This window comes from Rhinichthys klamathensis, unplaced genomic scaffold (genome assembly GCF_029890125.1).
Source record: "Rhinichthys klamathensis goyatoka isolate OS25496 unplaced genomic scaffold, OSU_Roscu_1.1 h1tg000113l_1, whole genome shotgun sequence".
In the NCBI taxonomy this organism is placed as follows: Eukaryota; Metazoa; Chordata; class Actinopteri; order Cypriniformes; family Leuciscidae; genus Rhinichthys; species Rhinichthys klamathensis.
Window position 1 is genome coordinate 566,264 of NW_026606650.1, and position 24,088 is coordinate 590,351.

The following is a 24,088-nucleotide window of genomic DNA, read 5'->3' on the forward strand; positions in this document are numbered from 1 at the left end:
ACGAGTGTCTGCTAACAGATGACATCACTCTGATCTCTTAAAGGTGCAGTGTGTAAGTTTAGCAGCATCTAGTGGTGAGGTTGTGCATCGCACCCAACAGAAGTTACGGTGGACGACAGGAAGTGATGTCGTCGTCTGAGACCACAGAGAGTAGCCAGTTAAGCACTGAGGATTCTTTACAAAGATCTATTAGGAAATTATGTTTACCTGATTATTCAGTAAAATGATATGTTATTGTGATTATTATTGTGACTTGTTCATCATTGTGTCAGTGTTTTATTCGCTGACTTTAGCAGCTTCTTATCATGAAGAACAACACAGTGGCGAAACGCGTGTGTCCGTTCAGGGCCACCGTAGAAACATGTGTGTGTAAGCGGACCCGCGGTGTGTGTAGAGAGAAACGCCTCTTTATACACCACTGAACACATAGTTATGTGTATGATATTGCATTTCTGTCAACAGATCCTCCTAAATATTACACACTGCACTTTTAAGTCATTTTCTGATATCAGTCACATGATCTGAAACATGCGCGTTATATAATGCGGTTAACGCCAAGCACGTAAACCCGATCAGACACACGTGTGCACTGATGCTGAAGCGCGAGCTCAAGCTTATACACACATATACATGCATTTACTCTTACCATTCATAATAAATGCCACTCTAATTTATGTGTTTTATGACTATTTTTCATTCCTGTTCTGTTCTGAATACCGTTACATGTAACCCTCATCCTTCCCTCGCGTTCTGTAACACTTCTTTCCCTCGCGGGTCAGAATGACCCGAAGCCCTAAAATTATACTTTTTTTGGGGGGTCCAGAAATCTTATTTTATTTCACTTTGATAATATTTTGTCTATTTTTTTATGCAATTTTTGGGGAGATTTTTTGTCATTTTATATTTTATTTACCTTTAAATAACTAGATTTGATTAATTAATAATAAAAAAATATTAATTTAAGCACATTCCTCACATTCTTTCAACTTAAATTCAAAATAACTCATGCATAACTCTTGTAATTCAGCTCTAAATATCTTACACCGGGAGTCTCTGCCGACCTCTTGTGGAATAATAATAATAACACATGATATTTCCTGACTCTAGATGGGCTTATAGCTCTATATGCAGAGGAGCTGTTCCGCTGGGTCCTAAAGCCAGTTCCCCTCAGTGTGCATTCACACACACATGTACACATTATACAATCATATTTTGGTAAAGTTGATCATTCTTAGTTTGAACTGAGCATGTTTAGGGTTTTCTGTGTGAACTGAAGCATTCCTCGCGTTCACTCGTTCCTAAGGAGGTCAGATTGAGCCGAGAGGGAAGGATTCGCTACTGTTTAAAAAAGAAAAAAGCATTGCGTGTCAGAATGAGCCGAGGGAAGGATGAGGATTTGTTGTAGAGTGAAAGGAAACCAAAATACTAGGGATGCACGATATTGGATTTTGGCCGATATTCGATATGCCGATATTTTCAAACTAATTTTGCCCGATGCCGATACCGATATATATGTTTGTTTTTTTTAAGTGCAAAAAAAGCTTATTAAAGCTTCTATTAAAGTTCTCAGTCAAGAGCAGTGAGTGATTTCCTCTGTGTTTTGTTGTTTTATTAACATTAAAGGGATAGTTCTCCCAAAAATTTCAATTGTCATCATTTACTCTCTCAAGTTTCTTTCTTCTGTTGAAAATAAAAGTTATTTGGAAGAATGTGGCTAACCAAACAGTTGCTGTACTCTAGTGACTTCCATAGTATATTTTAGCACAAGAAAGAAATGAATACAGGTTTGGAACAACACTAGAGTGAGTAAATAATGGCAGAATTTTTATTTCTGGGTGCAGTATCTCTTTAAGGACAAGCGGCCGCATATTATTACTGTCTCTTTAAAGCTGCAGTCCGGCATTTTTCCTCTTTGTCGCCATCTCTGTTCGAAATCTGCAATTGCAGTCATTCGCGGAATTATCAACTTTACGTGGGTTGTAGTTCAACACCCTCGACACGGCACAGCGCGGATGAACACAGTGTTTGAGGAGAGTGTGCAGCTGTCAGTCACCGCGCCGGTGTGGATACTGGCATTCAGAATCACAGATTATTCTTTTTGGAAGTATGACCAACATAAGAATTTTCACCGGGAAATGTCATCTGAACTAGTAAGAAACATTCACTTTTGTTCTGGTTCTGACATTGCAGTAAATCGCGCTGATTAAATCTAACAATTGCTTATAAGTTATCATTTCACGCAAAACCGTGCAAAGTAGCTATACTATGTTCTCTAATTGTTAATGTTAACAACGTCAGCAAGCATTGCGTGACTACATCATGTAATGTCCTTCCGATATTATCCTTGTTTTCGCATGGGTCCGGTTGCAGTCTCTTTTTTTCTGTAGCCACTCCGAAGTCCGAACGAAGTCTTTTGCATTTTACAGCGGGTGAATCTCTAGTTGTCACTGATGATGATCGTCGTTTGAACCTTTCTGGATCCGCCATCAAATTGATAAGTTTAATTATATCAAGTGCTGTGAGAAAAGGCTATAAATCTCTACCTCCAACATCCTCACACGCAATATAGCTTATACTAGCCGAGACTCCTTCTTTATGTGTACAGATGTGACGTAATGACGCAAAGACATGCTCGAATCTCCCGCGGAAATCCACCAGTACCACTAAAATTAAAAACATTATTACAAGCTTACCGTTTTGCATCGAGCTAAGGCAAGCAGATAGTTTTGAACACTGGCTGGTTATGTATTTTATCAAATATGTATTTTGGATAATTTTTAACCCAAAAAAAGCTACGGACAGCAGCTTTAAGAACTGCACGTGACGCGTCTAATACACACGCATTTGACGAGCAGATTTTCTCTGTTTGCTTTCACTTTAGACATAACCAACTTTGTTTATGTAAACCTTGTGTGTATTTGACAGTATCAGCGCAGTAGGACTCGAAAGATTAGTCCAGTGTGCAGGCGCTGTGACGGCTTTAGTTCCTGTGAGCGTCGGGTGTATGCGCTCAGTAAAGCGGATGTTAGAACAGCGCATCAGCACGCGAATGACATGTTTAACTAGCAAGACTTTGACGCACATGCAAATAATGAACTTTTGTGAATTGAGGTGTCCCGTGAGTGTAACTCTACCTCTGTGTTTACATGTGATGTGAATGTACGTCGTGTTGTACAGTATGTTGAGATGAAGGCGCCAGAATTGAACTGATAGAATGCACGATACCATACCTGTCAACATTTGGTTTTCAAAATCCGGGAGATTTCTCCGGCGGGGGGGGGGGGTTAAATGTACAACTTGTAACGACTGGAAATAAGGTGTGGCCCCTTTAAGAGCTGTGCGCTCCCTGTTGAACTGTCGGCAGTATTGTATTGTATGTGCCTTGGGCCTCGAACACCCCTTTTACTGTCTATGCAAACACCCCATGTATGCGGGTAATTTCTGTTTGATGCTAATTTTTATCTTATTTTGTTTATTAAGTAGGCTAACGATGTGGACAGTAGAACGTGTGACAGACAGTTAGGCTAGACGAGTTCGATTTGGGAATAAAGTGCGAGTTGTGAGATGCCAATCGCCTCCGTGAGTCTGTCTGGCCTCTGCATGCAATATCTTCAGTTGTGAGCTATCCCTAATCTTCCTGAAGCAACGCGTTACAATCTGTACTTCAGTTTCATTGCGGGGACACCACCTTCACCTGCCATCATGTCTATCGGCTCGCTTTCGGGTTAAACTTTCCGCGACTGCGCAACTGGGTTATAGGTTGCCAGGTTGAGGTGACAAACGGGTTGAAATTGTAAATGGTCTGTGGATTGTGTGAATATAATGCATTTAATACAATCTGGCAACTGGTCAACATTAGACAAACATATTGGTCCGATTATTCATAAAGGAGTTTGGGCCATGCAAATTACGGGAGTTTCCCGGGAAAAATAACAAACCGGGAGGGGTCCGGGAGATAGGGCTAAAAAACGGGAGAAACCCGGGAAAAACGGGAGTGTTGACAGGTATGCACGATACTATGATTTTTCTTCAAAAGCAGATCGTGGAGACATTTTAATCGTCCACGATCAAAAACTGACGCACACCCCTAGTTGAGTTTAAGTTGCTGGCGCTCATGCTTCGGTCACGGTCGTCACGTGCGCATAGGAAACATAGGAATATTCATATCGGCCGATGCCGATGATGGTCATTTTAAGCTTTTATCGGCCGATACCGATGTTGTCCCGATATCATCGTGCATCCCTAAAAAATACATGTTTATAGTATTTGTAAATATTTAATTTTATTTACCGGTATTTCACATTATTTTATATGTAATAATAAAATATGACTTGTACACCGACACAACTTATCAGAGTTTCTCAACAATGCAATTTTGACCCGTGTGACTTATTTTTCAGAAAATACAGCATGTGAGTTTAAAAGAGTCATAACTAGGTCATCCTCCTCATCATCATCATCAATAGCATTTGATTAGCGTGAGGTTACACACACACACCTGTAGTTGATGTTGCGTCGCGAGCTAACGTCCCAGCTCTGGATGGCCGCCCACATTTTGTCCATGACCTCTGACCTCTGGGGCTCCTCCATGGCCCAGACCTCGGGCCCGTCGAACATGATGTGGGACAGAACCCCACAGGCGTTGTAGGACACCTCGATGCCGTCCGCCTTACTCTCCAGCAGCTCACTGAGACACACACACACACACACACAGGTCAGACACACACGACCTCTGACCCCGTCCCATCATGCACTGCACTGAGCGCGAGCCGCACCTGAAGACGCTGATGAACTGCTTGGTCAGGAGCTGCGGTCTCAGCGCTCTCACTTCAGCCACATTACCCAGAAGCCCCAGCATGTTTCGGTGCAGCTCCTGTTTATCTGGAAACTCCTGAGAGCAGAAATCAAACAAGAGCCGATGCAAACGGTCATGTGACACCAAAGGTTATTCAGGGTGTGTTTGGAATGCTTGTGTGAACTGATGGACATCTGTGTCTCTTTCAGTTCCGCTACTTTGATCATGTGACCTGTGTAATGCCCACTGCATGAATGTTGGCACAGGTGTGTAATGTGTGTTTATATTGGAATGTTATTATTTCACCCCCATTTCCTTTAATTAATCTATTTTGCACTAGTAACACAAAATAGTTCCTCTCAGGACCATAAAGACAAAAACATCCCCATTGCAATCTTGAATCCCAGCGCCATTAAACTATAAAATGATGCAATCTTTAACAGGCTCTCGCTCCGGCGGCTCGGCCTCCACACTTCCACTGCTCTGCTCCCCAGATGAGGACACACAGATCTCCGGTTTGGCAAATACTCTTATTCCTGTTTTCTGCTTCTGCATATCATAGAGCCAATCGGATGAACTATCCTCTAAAAAAATGTATTGTGCTCAACTCCGAAAAAAAAAGAGCTACTCGGTCGGCCACTAGAGGAGAATGCAATATTCCAAATCGCAAAACCTCATTTGGCAAATCAGCCTTTTCTTTTGTGGCTATAACTCAGTGGAATACTCTCCCCACACACCTTATTACATGTACAAATCCTCAAACCTTCTCGAGTTTGACAAAAGCATGGTCATTGTCACAACAAAACTGTACACATTTATGAAATGTGTGTGTGTGTGTGTGTTTGAGTGTGTGTGTGTGTGAGTGTGTGTGTGTGTGCTTGTAAGATTTGAGAGGAACTCAAACCCAGCGCTGTGTCCAGGTGAGTTTCGCTGCATCTAACGGGGAATCTGGTCCTGCACTCACACACACTCAAACACACACACACACACACACACACACACACACACACACACACACACACACACACACACACACACACACACACACACACACACACACACACACACACACACACACACACACACACACACACTCAAACACACACACTCAAACACTCACACACTCACACTGACACTCACACACTCACATTATTTAACATATCAACCTCACATTTGGATCGCGACTTGTTTACATTTGTGATTTTCCCATCAGTTTTAGAGTTCAACATGTTTCATAAAATATATATTTTATATAAAACATTATTCAGAAATCATTTTCAGAAACCTAATCCTCTATAACTTTTTTTTGGTTTCACTTTTTAAAGGGGTCATATAATGGTACATGCACTTTTACAAGTTGATTGTGCTGAAATGTGTGTTGGCAGTGCCTGTACACAAACATCATATAATGATAAAAATCCATCCAGTGGTTTTGTTTTAATCTCCTTATGTTTTCCCCTGCCTCAAATTGAGCCGTTCGTCACACGGTCGGAAGCCCCTCCCGCGATTGTTGATTGACAGGCGCGTTTCAACACAGACCCGCCCTCGCTCGTGAGCGAGCTGTCAATCATAGTCTGCGGACCGGCGCGCTCATTGTTGATATGCTGGAGCACTGTCTATGAGCAGAATGGCTCTAAGCGATTGTGGTGTTCTGTTCTTGGGTGTAATAACGAACACAGTCATTTGAATGTTCCTAAATCCGAACCGCTGAAGACGCAGTGGCTGAGTTTGTTTTCGAAGGGAATATTCCCCACGAGCAACGTCAATGCTCTCATGTTTGCGCAAATCATTTCTCACACCAGACTGCTTTATAAACCAGGGTCAGTGTAAAGCTGGTTTTGCTGAGAAGCAGCTCATGAAAAAAGAATCGGTACCAGATATTCGTGTTCCTGCTGAACCTCTAGAACAACTGAAGTGAGTGTAACGTTTTATTAACCTTTATATTAATATTTATATCTTTGCAAATCGCTTCACGATGAGTCTAAGGTTTACACTCAGGGTACATTACTGCATGTTTTCTATGTATGATGTTCTCCATATAATTCATAATCCCACGTTTATAATGAACAACGCGTTATGGTTATTGTGTTATAAACGTGTACGCACAGAACAGAGGGGCGGAGTCAGCGAAGCTCATTATCATTTAAAGTCATATACACTGAAACGGCGTGCTGAAAACAGAGCCGTTTTTGACCAGGTAAAATAAGTGTTTTCTTACAATACTAATGAGAATTTTTAATTTAAGTATATTACAGACTTTTAAGTTAGACCCTAAAGAATCATACTAGCTTGTACAAAAATGGCATTATATGACCCCTTTAAACTTTTTTTTTTACTTCCAATCTTCTTTAAAATGGAACCAAACTCAAGTCTGCGCTCCCAAGCGGAAACCACAGATTTATGACTCGGACATTTGGACCTGTGTGTGGGTTAAACTGCACACACACACACACACACACACCTTCAGGCAGTCCAGGAACAGCTTCATGCCGTTACACTCCAGAAACATCTGGCAATTATCCGGCGTCTCGTCAGTGATGTTCCACAGCGCACTCCAGGAGAACTCCATCACCTGATCACACTGAACACACACACACTCGTCATACAGTGACTACCAGAAACATTTACAATAATAATATATTCATAATTTAAATGATTCCTCCACTTTGAGCTGATCATGTTTTGCTGAAGTGTGTTTTCTGTAATTGCTAATGCTCTTTTTACACACACACACTGAACAACATGAAGCATTGCTTGGTCACTGGTTGAGCTAAACTGGTATTCTCTAATTGTGTAGTTAAATTTAACAGCTGACAGATATTCAACATAATTCATGTGTGAGAGTCTAACAGAAGGGCGGACAAAACCAGTCAAATATCCACTGATCTGAGAACTCTGAGTTCTGCTCATGTTTATAAACTATAGCGGATAAACTGATGATGTGAGAAATGTTGAAGGATTCTGAATAATGATGGTTTGACTGTATAAAAATATGAACCAAAACTACAGTAGTTTATGAGTGACAGTGAGACGCACCATTCTGTCCTGCAGCTTCTTCTGGATCAGATTCAGCATCGTCTGCGACACACACACACACATACACACACCATCAGACAATCGCATTAAAATGTGAATTGAATTTATGTTTCTATGAATGTATGAAACAGGAAGCGCATCACTGCAGTTCCCATATGGCAGCAGTGTCAGACTAATGGGTTTTATGTAGCCTTCGTCAGACTCGTACTCTAGTCAGATGTGAGATGTGAGTGATGCTGCTCCACAGGGCTGTGATTATGAGGCGTGTCTTAACCGAACCAGGAACAAAAACCCTCTGTACTCAATTGGATAGACCTACAACCAATCAGAAGTGTTTTTTTATGAGCTACGCATAGTTGTCAATGTCAACAGAACCGCTGGAAGAAGACAACACGCACGCTGGAAGAAGTAAAATAATGAGTGTTGCTTCTTTTACTTGGTCCTCCATGAGTGCGACCAAAGGAGAAACCACACCGCCCACAGGGCTTTCATTGCGTTCCCTCTTCTCAGTGACCATCGGAGCCAGCTGATAAATTAAACTTATGCTGAATCCCGTAGGAAGGACGGCAAACGCATCTTTCCGATCGACAAATGCCTTGATTGCAGTTCTCTGTTCGTCTTTTAAAATGAATGCGCTGTCGATTTCTTTTACAACAGACGCAATAGCGGGATCTCTACATCTCAGTTCTCCAGCGGCAGCCATCTCTGAGGGAAACCAGTTCAGCCCAAGCGCTCCATCTCTGAGGGAAACCAGTTCAGCCCAAGCGCTCCATCTCTGAGGGAAACCAGTTCAGCCCAAGCGCTCCATCTCTGAGGGAAACCAGTTCAGCCCAAGCGCTCCATCTCTGAGGGAAACCAGTTCAGCCCAAGCGCTCCATCTCTGAGGGAAACCAGTTCAGCCCAAGCGCTCCATCTCTGAGGGAAACCAGTTCAGCCCAAGCGCTCCATCTCTGAGGGAAACCAGTTCAGCCCAAGCGCTCCATCTCTGAGGGAAACCAGTTCAGCCCAAGCGCTCCATCTCTGAGGGAAACCAGTTCAGCCCAAGCGCTCCATCTCTGAGGGAAACCAGTTCAGCCCAAGCGCTCCATCTCTGAGGGAAACCAGTTCAGCCCAAGCGCTCCATCTCTGAGGGAAACCAGTTCAGCCCAAGCGCTCCATCTCTGAGGGAAACCAGTTCAGCCCAAGCGCTCCATCTCTGAGGGAAACCAGTTCAGCCCAAGCGCTCCATCTCTGAGGGAAACCAGTTCAGCCCAAGCGCTCCATCTCTGAGGGAAACCAGTTCAGCCCAAGCGCTCCATCTCTGAGGGAAACCAGTTCAGCCCAAGCGCTCCATCTCTGAGGGAAACCAGTTCAGCCCAAGCGCTCCATCTCTGAGGGAAACCAGTTCAGCCCAAGCGCTCCATCTCTGAGGGAAACCAGTTCAGCCCAAGCGCTCCATCTCTGAGGGAAACCAGTTCAGCCCAACCGCTCCATCTCTGAGGGAAACCAGTTCAGCCCAAGCGCTCCATCTCTGAGGGAAACCAGTTCAGCCCAAGCGCTCTCTGATAACGTGAGGATTACGTAACTCCAGATCATCTGTCCATCATCGTATAAAGCCCGCCCTGGCAATTTGATTGGCCCGAACATTTTTTGACTGATCATAATTACTCCTCAATGGATCGAGTCCAGACCGAACTTCCCGACCCAATAATGTTGTGAGCGGGGTTCGGGCTGGCATCCAGGCTAGGATTTATGCATTAGAGCTGGTGAATGTAAAGGCGTGTGAAAGCCGATCTGAGGAACATCTCCTGCTCTCCTCATGCCCTCAGACACGAGTGCGGTGTGAGACAGGGGCGTCACTCACGGCTCGACACTCAGGTGTCAGACACATGATAAAAGGAGGACAAAAAATCTACAGTTTGATTAAAATGCTATATTTGGATTTACAGTGTGTGTGTAAATGAATACGAATACGCTGATAATAACCCAATGCAGGACAAAAGAGACGCCAGAATAACAATATTCATGATTCTGAAGCTGAAAACTGAATTATTGTAGATGAATATGCTTGATCTCTGATATATTTAAAATAATGTCGCCCACTTTTACTGGTAACAATATTTGGCATTACAGAATCAGGACACACAAATATCCCCCAATCGCATTATTATACATTATATTCTACATTATATATAGTAGTTTAATGTAGTACTGACACTAAAACCTTTAATCTTTATTTTGGGGTCACCATCCACCATACATGTTGCGATAGATTGTGACCGTAAGGATTCGCTGCAGTGGATTCGCTGAGAGAACATCACCGGTCGAGTGTTTACAGGGGAATAAAGCTTAAATCTGTGCGCATCTCTCCGGGAGATCAGCGCCGGTCGCGTGTACCTTGACGAAGCCCATCTTGCCCACGGCCTCCTTGTGGTCGTTGTCGACCTGGCACACGAGGGCGTTGCACAGGTGCACGGCGATGCGCTGGATGGACTCGTCCTGACGCAGCGGCTCCAGGATCTTCAGCAGGAGCAGATTCACTCGCTCGTACTGGAACTCCAGCTCCTCCGGGATACTGAAGTTACACAGCGTCAGGCAGCAGTTCCTCTGGACCTGCACACACACACACACACACACACACACAGAGATACACACACACACACACACAGAGATACACACACACACACACACAGAGATACGCACACAGATAGACACACACACACACACACACACACACACGCACAGAAACAAGCACACACACACACACACACACACACGCACACGGACAGAGATACGCACACACACACGCATACAAAGAAACACGCAACGCACACACGCACAGAAACAAGCACACACACACACACACACACACACGCACAGAAACACGCACACAAACATGCACAGAAACACACACACACACACACACGCACAGAAACACGCACACAAACATGCACAGAAACACACACACACACACACACACAGAAACAGATCTTGTCAGTTTTACAGAAACAAACCGTCAGCTATGTTTGCCAGAATACCTGTGCCCCCTGAGAGCTGGTGTGTGTGTGTGTGTGTGTGTGTGTGTTAGGGGTAGGGGTGTAACGGTACATGTATTCGTATTGAACCGTTTCGGTTCGATGCTTCCGGTTCGGTACGCATTCAAACCGAACGATTCCTTGGACCATTTTTCCTGCCGACAAAATTCGCGCTGGCGCGATCACCACAACGTTGCGCAACATCAAATGGCAAGCGTAATGAAAGCGGAACGAAACTGCGTTACTCATTATGTGCTTCACGGGTCGTTTATCAGTTCGGACCAGCAACATCTGTGCAGCGCGCGCCGATCTCGATCAAGCGACACTGTTACAACACAGCGCTAAGATCCAGTAAAGAAAACATTTGAATTCGCCACTGAAGTAATAACATCGCTGCGAGATCTAGTGAGAAGCATTCACATTTCTCCGTTATTAACCGTAGATCTCTATTAGATCAAACAGCGCTGACGTGGACACCAGGAGAAACATTGTGCCGAGAATGAACTAGTAATACTTTACGTCCACAGACCAGCAACATTCACCATGGATTTAATATAGTAACACTCACTGTAACCAGTTCGGCTGGAATAGTGAAATGCTTTCAAGTACTTCACACATCTTTTTCCAGCACTTCAAACCTCAAATATTATATAAATAAATATAAGAGTTCAGATGCAAACGCCTCTAAGTGCCATTTGAAATTTTCTTCTAGAATGATCATTTTTATGAAGCTTGTATATTTAAGTTCAGTAATTTCACTCAAATGACAATTAATAGGCAATCTTCATTACCATTTAAGTGAAATTACTGAACTTAAATATACAAGCTTGATAAAAATGATCATTCTAGAAGAAAATTTCAAATGGCTTTTGCATCTGAACTCTTCATATATTTAAATGTTATTTTTAATGTGATGACCAAAACATTATTTGTTCATCCTTCAAAGATGACCCCCATTTATAAACCTGAAAGTTTCAAGATGTAGGAAAACTCACTTATTTAAAAAATATTTTTTCTTTTAACAAATAGGAAATTTCTCTGGCATTTCTTACTTTTTGCTGTATCGAAAACGTACCGAACCGTGACTTTAAAACCGAGGTACGTACCGAACCGTGATTTTTGTGTACCGTTACACCCCTAGGGGGTGCACAATATTGACAAAAAGGTGATATTGCGATATCGATAATGAATATTGCGATATCGATATTAATTTTGATATTTTTAAACGTATGTAAAACTACAAAAGTTATGGGAAAACGCATCAAAAAAGATTAATAAATAAAACAAGTTCTTACAACATAAGGTTTATTTCAACTGACAGTCATATTGGACTGGTACAACATGAATGAATAAATAATAACCATGTCTACAGAACAGGACATGTTTTACTGGTTATGTACACTACAGTGTAAAAAACAATAAAGAGCAAGTCTACAGAACACACCTGGCCACTTCATGTGTTTCTGTGATGGGATAGCTATCTGCTCGTGAAGAGACCAGGTGTAAATGCCCTCCGATACACACTCGAGACGGGTTTGAATCCGCTCGCTCACACCACATCAGGAGGAGCTCTGGGCCGCATTACAGACGAAACTGGACAAGTGTAATGCATCTGTTGTTGAAACCACATATGTAAATGTACTCCTCCCAAAAACGCTAAAAATGAGAACGTGTTACAGGCTACATGTCATGTTATAGTCAGATATGACGACGCGCGCAGCTGCAACACGTCACCGCAGATGAGCATCTCTTCATCAAGCCAACGCGCAAACTATCGCACATCAGAGTGAGAGTGAGTCGCAGACGCTTAACACACAATCATCTTCATTAAAAGTAAATAATCGAAATGATCTTACCAGGGATGTTGCCGCTCTCTCTTACTGCGTTATTTGATTTTGACATTTTAGCTGATGATCGTAAAGATCATAACTGTTGCTTTCGGTGACGTGCACTATATTAAATCTGCATAGGCTATAGCGCGGGACTTGAAGATCGGGATGTCCCGATCAGGTTTTTTTGCCCTCGAGTCCGAGTCATTTGATTTTGAGTATCTACCGATACCGAGTCCCGATCCGATACTTATATAATACATAAAAAAAGAATAAAGAGAGAAAAAACAGATCCAGGATGTTCCTTATTTTTTATTTAATTCACCTTATTTTAACATTCAACAACTCTGTTAACAAACAGAGCACTTCTGTGCGGTAGCTTGAACAATCAAGTAATAAATAACATAAAATCTTCACATTTGGACTTTAGTGCAATAGTAAATATAGAAAAAGTCTAATATAAAAACAAATAGCACCTCAACTTAAAATACCCGGCAGGCATGTAAACAAAAAATAAAAATGTTTTAAAAGTGTATAAAAAAATAATGGGAATATATACATTAGGGGTGTAACAGTTGCAGTAAAATTTGCGGTTCGGTTCGATACGATACAGCAAAAAGAAAGAAATGCCAGAGAAATTTCCTATTTATTAAAAGAAAAACTATTTTTAAATAAGTTTGAGTTTTCCTACATCTTGAAACTTTCAGGTTTATAAATGGGGGTAATCTTTGAAGGATGAACAAATAATGTTTTGGTAATCACATTAAAAATAACATTTAAATATATATTTATATAATATTTGAGTTTTGAAGTGCAACATTAACGTTAAATCCATGTTCATTCACGGCACAATGTTTCTCCTGGTGTCCACGTCAGCGCTGTTTGATCTAATAGAGATCTACGGTTAATAATGGAGAAATGTGAATGCGTCTCACTAGATCTCGCAGCGATATTATTACTTCGTTGCCGAATTTAAATGTTTTCTTCACTGGATCTCTCAGCACAGTGTCGCTTGATCTCGCGCTGCACAGATGTTGCTGGTCCGAACTGATAAACGGTCCGTTAAGCACAATATAATGAGCAGCGCAGTTTCGTTCCGCTTTCATTACGTTTGCCATGTGATGTTGGCAGCGTTGTGGTGATCGCGCCAGCGCGGATTTTGTCTGCAGGGAAAATGGTCCCAGGAATCGTTCGGTTTGTATGCGTACCGAACCGGAAGCCTCGTACCGAAACGGTTCAATAATTACGAATACATGTACCGTTACACCCCTAATTTACATATATCCGAGTCCTGATCGGGAGGTAACGTCCGATTCCGATCGAGTCTGAAACCACGTGATCGGATCGGGACATCCCTAATTGAAGATCGGATTTATATCCGGTTTGCAAAAACACATTTATGTGACCAGGTGTAAAAGGAATATCGTTTTGATAAATCAGACAGGTATCCGATCAGAGAAAACGCATGAAGTGGCCAGGTGGCCGGCAAGTGTGTGTGTGTGTGGGGACTGTGGTAGTAGAGAAGTGAGAGAGTGACGGCGATTAGCTTTGGAGCGAGTAGCGACTCAGTCATATTGAGAAAAACATCTCCCCTGTTCTTTCTGACCACTGTGGGAAATCTGTAGCATGAAGAGTTAACCCTCTTCTTGATGTCATGTTGTTTATGGAGAAGGAGAATCAGGAAATGAGTCGGGGGAAATGCAACGGTGCATGTCGGACCGGACGCATCATAAACACAATATTGCATAAATATCGCAAGATTTTTGATATTGATATCGAGCAACGTGATATCGCGATAACGATTCGATATATCGTGCACCCCTAGTGTGAGTGTGTGTGTGTGTGTGTGTGTGTTGCCCTCACCGTGACCTCCTGGTACTGCTCCATGCCGTTGAGCACGACCTGTATGACCTGTCTGCGCAGACACACACTCTGGTCGCTGCGGTACTCGGTGTTGGTGAGGTAGAACAGAGCCGCGCTGCCCGTCACCTGGATGCTCTTATCGTACTTATGAGTCTTCAGCGCTGTGATCACCAGCTGGAACACACACACCACACACACGTCACACAGATCACATGACACGCGCATGCACTGCGGAAACCAGTCTGAGATCACATGACTGCACTTGATACGCCTTACAGGAGACGTAACACTCAGAAATAAGACCGCACTGACACTATCAGATCCGACACTCGTTATTGAACTGAATCAATCTGGATAATGACTCTATTGAGCTGTATGTGTGTGTGTGACCTGTAGTGCTCGCAGTAGTTGACTGCAGTGTGTGTGTGTGTGTGTGTGTGTGTGTGTGTGTGTGTGTGAGACCTGTAGTGCTCGCAGTAGTTGACTGCAGTGTGTGTGTGTGTGTGTGTGTGTGTGTGTGTGTGTGTGTGTGTGTGTGTGTGTGTGTGACCTGTAGTGCTCGCAGTAGTTGACTGCAGTGTGTGTGTGTGTGTGTGTGTGTGTGTGTGTGTGTGTGAGACCTGTAGTGCTCGCAGTAGTTGACTGCAGTGTGTGTGTGTGTGTGTGTGTGTGAGACCTGTAGTGCTCGCAGTAGTTGACTGCAGTGTGTGTGTGTGTGTGTGTGTGTGTGTGTGTGTGAGACCTGTAGTGCTCGCAGTAGTTGACTGCAGTGTGTGTGTGTGTGTGTGTGTGTGAGACCTGTAGTGCTCGCAGTAGTTGACTGCAGTGTGTGTGTGTGTGTGTGACCTGTAGTGCTCGCAGTAGTTGACTGCAGTGTGTGTGTGTGTGTGTGTGTGTGTGAGACCTGTAGTGCTCGCAGTAGTTGACTGCAGTGTGTGTGTGTGTGTGTGTGAGTGTGTGTGTGTGTGAGACCTGTAGTGCTCGCAGTAGTTGACTGCAGTGTGTGTGTGTGTGTGTGTGTGTGTGTGTGTGTGAGACCTGTAGTGCTCGCAGTAGTTGACTGCAGTGTGTGTGTGTGTGTGTGTGTGTGAGACCTGTAGTGCTCGCAGTAGTTGACTGCAGTGTGTGTGTGTGTGTGTGACCTGTAGTGCTCGCAGTAGTTGACTGCAGTGTGTGTGTGTGTGTGTGTGTGTGTGTGTGTGAGACCTGTAGTGCTCGCAGTAGTTGACTGCAGTGTGTGTGTGTGTGTGTGTGTGTGTGTGTGAGACCTGTAGTGCTCGCAGTAGTTGACTGCAGTGTGTGTGTGTGTGTGTGTGTGTGTGTGTGTGTGTGTGTGTGTGTGTGTGTGTGACCTGTAGTGCTCGCAGTAGTTGACTGCAGTGTGTGTGTGTGTGTGTGTGTGTGTGTGAGACCTGTAGTGCTCGCAGTAGTTGACTGCAGTGTGTGTGTGTGTGTGTGTGTGACCTGTAGTGCTCGCAGTAGTTGACTGCAGTGTGTGTGTGTGTGTGTGTGTGTGTGTGTGTGAGACCTGTAGTGCTCGCAGTTGTTGACTGCAGTGTGTGTGTGTGTGTGTGTGTGACCTGTAGTGCTCGCAGTAGTTGACTGCAGTGTGTGTGTGTGTGTGTGTGAGACCTGTAGTGCTCGCAGTAGTTGACTGCAGTGTGTGTGTGTGTGTGTGTGTGTGTGTGTGTGAGACCTGTAGTGCTCGCAGTAGTTGACTGCAGTGTGTGTGTGTGTGTGTGACCTGTAGTGCTCGCAGTAGTTGACTGCAGTGTGTGTGTGTGTGTGTGTGTGTGTGTGTGACCTGTAGTGCTCGCAGTAGTTGACTGCAGTGTGTGTGTGTGTGTGTGTGTGTGTGTGTGACCTGTAGTGCTCGCAGTAGTTGACTGCAGTGTGTGTGTGTGTGTGTGTGTGTGTGTGTGTGTGTGACCTGTAGTGCTCGCAGTAGTTGACTGCAGTGTGTGTGTGTGTGTGTGTGTGTGTGTGTGACCTGTAGTGCTCGCAGTAGTTGACTGCAGTGTGTGTGTGTGTGTGTGTGAGACCTGTAGTGCTCGCAGTAGTTGACTGCAGTGTGTGTGTGTGTGTGTGTGTGAGACCTGTAGTGCTCGCAGTAGTTGACTGCAGTGTGTGTGTGTGTGTGTGTGTGTGAGACCTGTAGTGCTCGCAGTAGTTGACTGCAGTGTGTGTGTGTGTGTGTGTGTGTGTGTGAGACCTGTAGTGCTCGCAGTAGTTGACTGCAGTGTGTGTGTGTGTGTGTGTGTGTGTGTGTGAGACCTGTAGTGCTCGCAGTAGTTGACTGCAGTGTGTGTGTGTGTGTGTGTGTGTGTGTGTGTGTGTGTGACCTGTAGTGCTCGCAGTAGTTGACTGCAGTGTGTGTGTGTGTGTGTGTGTGTGTGTGTGACCTGTAGTGCTCGCAGTAGTTGACTGCAGTGTGTGTGTGTGTGTGTGTGACCTGTAGTGCTCGCAGTAGTTGACTGCAGTGTGTGTGTGTGTGTGTGTGTGTGACCTGTAGTGCTCGCAGTAGTTGACTGCAGTGTGTGTGTGTGTGTGTGTGACCTGTAGTGCTCGCAGTAGTTGACTGCAGTGTGTGTGTGTGTGTGTGTGTGTGTGACCTGTAGTGCTCGCAGTAGTTGACTGCAGTGTGTGTGTGTGTGTGTGTGTGTGTGACCTGTAGTGCTCGCAGTAGTTGACTGCAGTGTGTGTGTGTGTGTGTGTGTGTGTGTGTGTGTGTGAGACCTGTAGTGCTCGCAGTAGTTGACTGCAGTGTGTGTGTGTGTGTGTGTGTGTGTGTGTGTGTGTGTGAGACCTGTAGTGCTCGCAGTAGTTGACTGCAGTGTGTGTGTGTGTGTGTGTGTGTGTGTGTGTGTGTGTGTGAGACCTGTAGTGCTCGCAGTAGTTGACTGCAGTGTGTGTGTGTGTGTGTGTGTGTGTGTGTGAGACCTGTAGTGCTCGCAGTAGTTGACTGCAGTGTGTGTGTGTGTGTGTGTGTGTGACCTGTAGTGCTCGCAGTAGTTGACTGCAGTGTGTGTGTGTGTGTGTGTGTGTGTGTGAGACCTGTAGTGCTCGCAGTAGTTGACTGCAGTGTGTGTGTGTGTGTGTGTGACCTGTAGTGCTCGCAGTAGTTGACTGCAGTGTGTGTGTGTGTGTGTGTGTGTGTGTGTGTGAGACCTGTAGTGCTCGCAGTAGTTGACTGCAGTGTGTGTGTGTGTGTGTGTGTGTGTGACCTGTAGTGCTCGCAGTAGTTGACTGCAGTGTGTGTGTGTGTGTGTGTGTGAGACCTGTAGTGCTCGCAGTAGTTGACTGCAGTGTGTGTGTGTGTGTGTGTGTGAGACCTGTAGTGCTCGCAGTAGTTGACTGCAGTGTGTGTGTGTGTGTGTGTGTGTGTGTGACCTGTAGTGCTCGCAGTAGTTGACTGCAGTGTGTGTGTGTGTGTGTGAGACCTGTAGTGCTCGCAGTAGTTGACTGCAGTGTGTGTGTGTGTGTGTGTGTGTGTGACCTGTAGTGCTCGCAGTAGTTGACTGCAGTGTGTGTGTGTGTGTGTGTGTGTGTGAGACCTGTAGTGCTCGCAGTAGTTGACTGCAGTGTGTGTGTGTGTGTGTGTGTGTGTGACCTGTAGTGCTCGCAGTAGTTGACTGCAGTGTGTGTGTGTGTGTGTGTGTGAGACCTGTAGTGCTCGCAGTAGTTGACTGCAGTGTGTGTGTGTGTGTGTGTGTGTGTGTGTGTGTGACCTGTAGTGCTCGCAGTAGTTGACTGCAGTGTGTGTGTGTGTGTGTGTGTGTGTGAGACCTGTAGTGCTCGCAGTAGTTGACTGCAGTGCTGGATTCTGGCGATGTCGAACAGCTGGTTTATGGCTCGATGGGCGAGTTCAGGCCGTTGTTCAGTGTACGCCTCTATAGCGTTCAGAATCTGATCCTCGTTCTTGGAGCCGGTGACCTACACACACACACACACAAAAACGGAAATCAATTAGAGCACCGGACACAAGAAACACAGTCACCGCATGTGTGTGTGTGAGAGTGAGTGTGTAACTGTGTGTGTGAGTGAGTGAGTGAGTGAGTGAGTGAGTGAGTGAGTGAGTGAGTGTGTGTGTGTGTGTGAGTGTGTGTGAGTGTGTGTGAGTGAGTGAGTGTGTGTGAGTGAGTGAGTGAGTGAGTGTGTGTGTGAGCGGCACCTTATACGCTGGTATGTGTGTGACGGTGCAGAGTGTGGTGTTGTAAAGGCCCAAGAACTGCAACGGCCTCTTCAGCTCCTGAAACGGGTAAATGCTGCTCTTGCTCGGCTCGATGCTGCAAACACACACACACACACACACTCAGATATCAATGTAAGTCGCTGTGGATAAAGCGTATACTAATGCATAAATGTAGCGGTGATGTAGCGGTGAAGTAGCGGAGATGTAGCGGAGATGTAGCGATGATGTAGCCGTGATGTATTCGTGATGTAGCGGTGAAGTAGCGGAGATGTAGCGGAGATGTAGCGATGATGTAGCCGTGATGTAGCGGTGATGTAGCGGTGACGTAGCCGTGACGTAGCGGTGATGTAGCGGTGAAGTAGCGGTGACGTAGCGATGACGTAGCGGTGATGTAGCGGTGAAGTAGCGGTGATGTAGCGGTGACGTAGCGGTGACGTAGCGGTGAAGTAGCGGAGATGTAGCGGTGACGTAGCCGTGATGTAGCGGTGATGTAGCGGTGATGTAGCGGTGATGTAGCGGTGAAGTAGCGGTGATGTAGCGGTGAAGTAGCGGAGATGTAGCGGAGATGTAGCGATGATGTAGCCGTGATGTATTCGTGATGTAGCGGTGAAGTAGCGGAGATGTAGCGGAGATGTAGCGGAGATGTAGCGGTGATGTAGCGGTGATGTAGCGGTGACGTAGCCGTGACGTAGCGGTGATGTAGCGGTGAAGTAGCGGTGGCGTAGCGATGACGTAGCGGTGATGTAGCGGTGAAGTAGCGGTGATGTAGCGGTGACGTAGCGGTGACGTAGCGGTGAAGTAGCGGAGATGTAGCGGTGACGTAGCCGTGATGTAGCGGTGATGTAGCGGTGATGTAGCGGTGATGTAGCGGTGAAGTAGCGGTGATGTAGCGGTGAAGTAGCGGAGATGTAGCGGAGATGTAGCGGTGATGTAGCGATGATGTAGCAGTGATGTAGCGGTGACGTAGCCGTGACGTAGTGGTGATGTAGCGATGATGTAGTGGTGATGTAGCAGTGATGTAGCCATGCTCACCTCGGGCGGCCCAGCGCGTCCTCCAGCGCCGGCACCGTGACGTTGTCCAGCATGGTGTGTCCGGAGATGTCCAGGGACACCAGGTCCACCAGACCCTGAGCGAGGCTGCTCAAGATCTTCCTCGTCATCTTAAACTTGGAGGATCTCTGGTTCTCCCGGGAGATATCCAGGTGTCTGAGGAAACATCTCGCTGATCGGCCGTCAAACGTTTACAGTCATTCAGATGATCGTGTTCAATAACTCTAACCTCTGGTGCTCTACTTCACGAGCCGGTCACAAATTACAGATGTTTCTTTTTTTTGTAAATGAAATCGAATGTATTATTTTTTAGTTTGATAATTTTATTTATTTAATATTTTGCATTTTTACTCTAATTTTTACAATTGGAATGGGACTCGTTAAAACCCAAAACGACGTGTGTGTGTGTCCTCACCTGAGTTTGCTCATCTGCAGCAGAGTGTGTGTGAGCTCCTCCGTCAGCTCCACGTTGTACAGCACGAGGGACGCCAGCCGCTGCTTCCACTGCGCGAGGAAGGCGGGGCGAGGAACGTGTACGCCGGACAGGTCGAGCGAGCTCAGCGCGGGCAGGGGCGTCAGCAGCGACTCCACGTCCAGCTCCGGCGTCAGGCCGCCCACGTTCAGCACGCGCAGACGACTGAAGCCCTGGAAGCTGAAGCTGCGGTCCAGCGTGTGCGCGCGCGCGTCCTCCTCCGCGTCCTCCTCCTCGTCGTCACACGCTGGCCTGAAGAAGAGGCTGGAGGAGCCGAAGAGGCTGAGCGACAGCAGAGAGTGCCTGAAGCGGAGGAGCGTCCGCAGGCCTCGGGCCGTCACGCGCGTGCAGGAGCTCAGGTGCAGCTCCATCAGATCCTACACACACATCAGCAGCAGTGTCAGACACACACATCAGCGGCAGTGTCAGACACACACATCAGCGGCGGCAGTGTCAGACACACACATCAGCGGCGGCAGTGTCAGACACACACATCAGCGGCAGTGTCAGACACACACATCAGCGGCGGCAGTGTCAGACACACACATCAGCGGCAGTGTCAGACACACACATCAGCGGCAGTGTCAGACACACACATCAGCGGCGGCAGTGTCAGACACACACATCAGCGGCGGCATTGTCAGACACACACATCAGCGGCAGTGTCAGACACACACATCAGCGGCGGCAGTGTCAGACACACACATCAGCGGCGGCAGTGTCAGACACACATCAGCGGCGGCAGTGTCAGACACACACACACATCAGCGGCGGCAGTGTCAGACACACACATCAGCGGCGGCAGTGTCAGACACACACATCAGCGGCGGCAGTGTCAGACACACACATCAGCGGCGGCAGTGTCAGACACACACATCAGCGGCGGCAGTGTCAGACACACACATCAGCGGCGGCAGTGTCAGACACACACATCAGCGGCGGCAGTGTCAGACACACACATCAGCGGCAGTGTCAGACACACACATCAGCGGCGGCAGTGTCAGACACACACATCAGCGGCGGCAGTGTCAGACACACACATCAGCGGCGGCAGTGTCAGACACACACATCAGCGGCGGCAGTGTCAGACACACACATCAGCGGCGGCAGTGTCAGACACACACATCAGCGGCAGTGTCAGACACACACATCAGCGGCGGCAGTGTCAGACACACACATCAGCGGCAGTGTCAGACACACACATCAGCGGCAGTGTCAGACACACACATCAGCGGCGGCAGTGTCAGACACACACATCAGCGGCGGCAGTGTCAGACACACACATCAGCGGGGGCAGTGTCAGACACACACATCAGCGGCGGCAGTGTCAGACACACACATCAGCGGCGGCAGTGTCAGACACACACATCAGCGGCAGTGTCAGACACACACATCAGCGGCGGCAGTGTCAGACACACACACACATCAGCGGCGGCAGTGTCAGACACACACATCAGCGGCGGCAGTGTCAGACACACACATCAGCGGCGGCAGTGTCAGACACACACATCAGCGGCGGCAGTGTCAGACACACACATCAGCGGCGGCAGTGTCAGACACACACATCAGCGGCGGCAGTGTCAGACACACACATCAGCGGCGGCAGTGTCAGACACACACATCAGCGGCGGCAGTGTCAGACACACACATCAGCGGCGGCAGTGTCAGACACACACATCAGCGGCGGCAGTGTCAGACACACACATCAGCGGCGGCAGTGTCAGACACACACATCAGCGGCGGCAGTGTCAGACACACACATCAGCGGCGGCAGTGTCAGACACACACATCAGCGGCGGCAGTGTCAGACACACACACACATCAGCGGCGGCAGTGTCAGACACACACACACATCAGCGGCGGCAGTGTCAGACACACACACACATCAGCGGCAGTGTCAGACACACACACACATCAGCGGCAGTGTCAGACACACACACACATCAGCGGCAGTGTCAGACACACACATCAGTGGCAGTGTCAGACACACACATCAGCGGCAGTGTCAGACACACACACACATCAGCGGCAGTGTCAGACACACACACACATCAGCGGCAGTGTCAGACACACACACACATCAGCGGCAGTGTCAGACACACACATCAGCGGCAGTGTCAGACACACACATCAGCGGCAGTGTCAGACACACACATCAGCGGCAGTGTCAGACACACACACACATCAGCGGCAGTGTCAGACACACACATCAGCGGCGGCAGTGTCAGACACACACATCAGCGGCGGCAGTGTCAGACACACACACACATCAGCGGCGGCAGTGTCAGACACACACACACATCAGCGGCAGTGTCAGACACACACACACATCAGCGGCAGTGTCAGACACACACACACATCAGCGGCAGTGTCAGACACACACATCAGTGGCAGTGTCAGACACACACATCAGCGGCAGTGTCAGACACACACATCAGCGGCAGTGTCAGACACACACATCGGCGGCAGTGTCAGACACACACATCAGCGGCAGTGTCAGACACACACATCAGCGGCGGCAGTGTCAGACACACACATCAGCGGCGGCAGTGTCAGACACACACATCAGCGGCGGCAGTGTCAGACACACACATCAGCGGCAGTGTCAGACACACACATCAGCGGCGGCAGTGTCAGACACACACACACATCAGCGGCAGTGTCATACACACACATCAGCGGCGGCAGTGTCATACACACACATCAGCGGCAGTGTCATACACACACATCAGCGGCGGCAGTGTCAGACACACACATCAGCGGCAGTGTCAGACACACACATCAGCGGCGGCAGTGTCAGACACACACATCAGCGGCGGCAGTGTCAGACACACACACACATCAGCGGCAGTGTCAGACACACACATCAGCGGCGGCAGTGTCAGACACACACATCAGCGGCGGCAGTGTCAGACACACACACACATCAGCGGCAGTGTCATACACACACATCAGCAGCAGTGTCAGACACACACATCAGCGGCGGCAGTGTCAGACACACACATCAGCGTGATGCGCTGACGTCATTTCCACTGAAACAGGAAGCTCAGGCGAGATATATTGAATGGCTCCTCCCTCTTTTCAAATAGCCAATAGCGTTTGTTTCCCTCACAGACTGACAGCACCATGGAAGCGAATCCGAGCGCTGGTGATACGCTGGGTTCAATAGTAGAGGTGCGAATAAATTCTAGTCGCTCGCTTCGGTCAGGTGGTGTTTATAGCATAGGGGGCGGAGCTTTACACTCTAGAGAGCATTTGATTGGACAGAAGATGTGATGAGAAGCTGAAGTACGCGGTGACGTCATGATCCGTGACCCGGAAGTGAGAGACTAAGTTTTGAATGCTTATATCTCCTAAATGCGAATTTTGTCATTGGTTTGGAACACACCGGCTTATTCATAACCTTAACCCTAACATATTCATGATAAGAGCTACAAAAAACATACATTTTGATTTCAGGGGGCCTTTAATAATTGAACTGAATTGAATTTGTTTAATTGAATTTCTTTCATAATCTTCTCATTTTCGTCTGGGAAAAAATGTCGTTGACAAAAATAATGCCTAAAAAAATGTTAACGAAATTAATACTGCAATCAGATCAACGTGTGATCGTCAGCGAGTGGATCTGTGAGCTGAGAGAGTGAGTGGAGGCGGGGCTCATTTGCATATTCATAAAACCGCGCATACTAAATGAGGCAAGGGTGTCGAGTAACATGCAAGATATTTTAAGGCACTTGAGAACGCAGTTTGTTTGGAAAAATCACTATTCTAAGCTCTTTCAAAGTAAATGTGTATTATTTTCTAGAGGCGCATGGATTATGTTTTCAGCTGCTCTGA

The 24,088-nt window shown here is 46.7% G+C and overlaps 1 protein-coding gene across 1 annotated transcript in view; it reads right to left on the minus strand.

Annotated features, from left to right (window-relative positions):
* Positions 1-24,088, minus strand: part of zer1 (zyg-11 related, cell cycle regulator) — a 33,560-nt gene that overhangs the window by 3,918 nt on the left and 5,554 nt on the right. The window contains exons 4-13 of the mRNA XM_056254660.1: positions 20,195-20,628; positions 19,762-19,935; positions 18,709-18,823; positions 18,324-18,470; positions 14,538-14,711; positions 10,208-10,423; positions 7,832-7,873; positions 7,257-7,376; positions 4,776-4,891; positions 4,499-4,687 (exon numbers count right to left, since the gene is read on the minus strand). Of these exons, the coding sequence (XP_056110635.1) occupies positions 4,499-4,687; positions 4,776-4,891; positions 7,257-7,376; positions 7,832-7,873; positions 10,208-10,423; positions 14,538-14,711; positions 18,324-18,470; positions 18,709-18,823; positions 19,762-19,935; positions 20,195-20,628 (1,727 nt within the window). The remainder of the gene's footprint in view (positions 1-4,498; positions 4,688-4,775; positions 4,892-7,256; positions 7,377-7,831; positions 7,874-10,207; positions 10,424-14,537; positions 14,712-18,323; positions 18,471-18,708; positions 18,824-19,761; positions 19,936-20,194; positions 20,629-24,088) is intronic.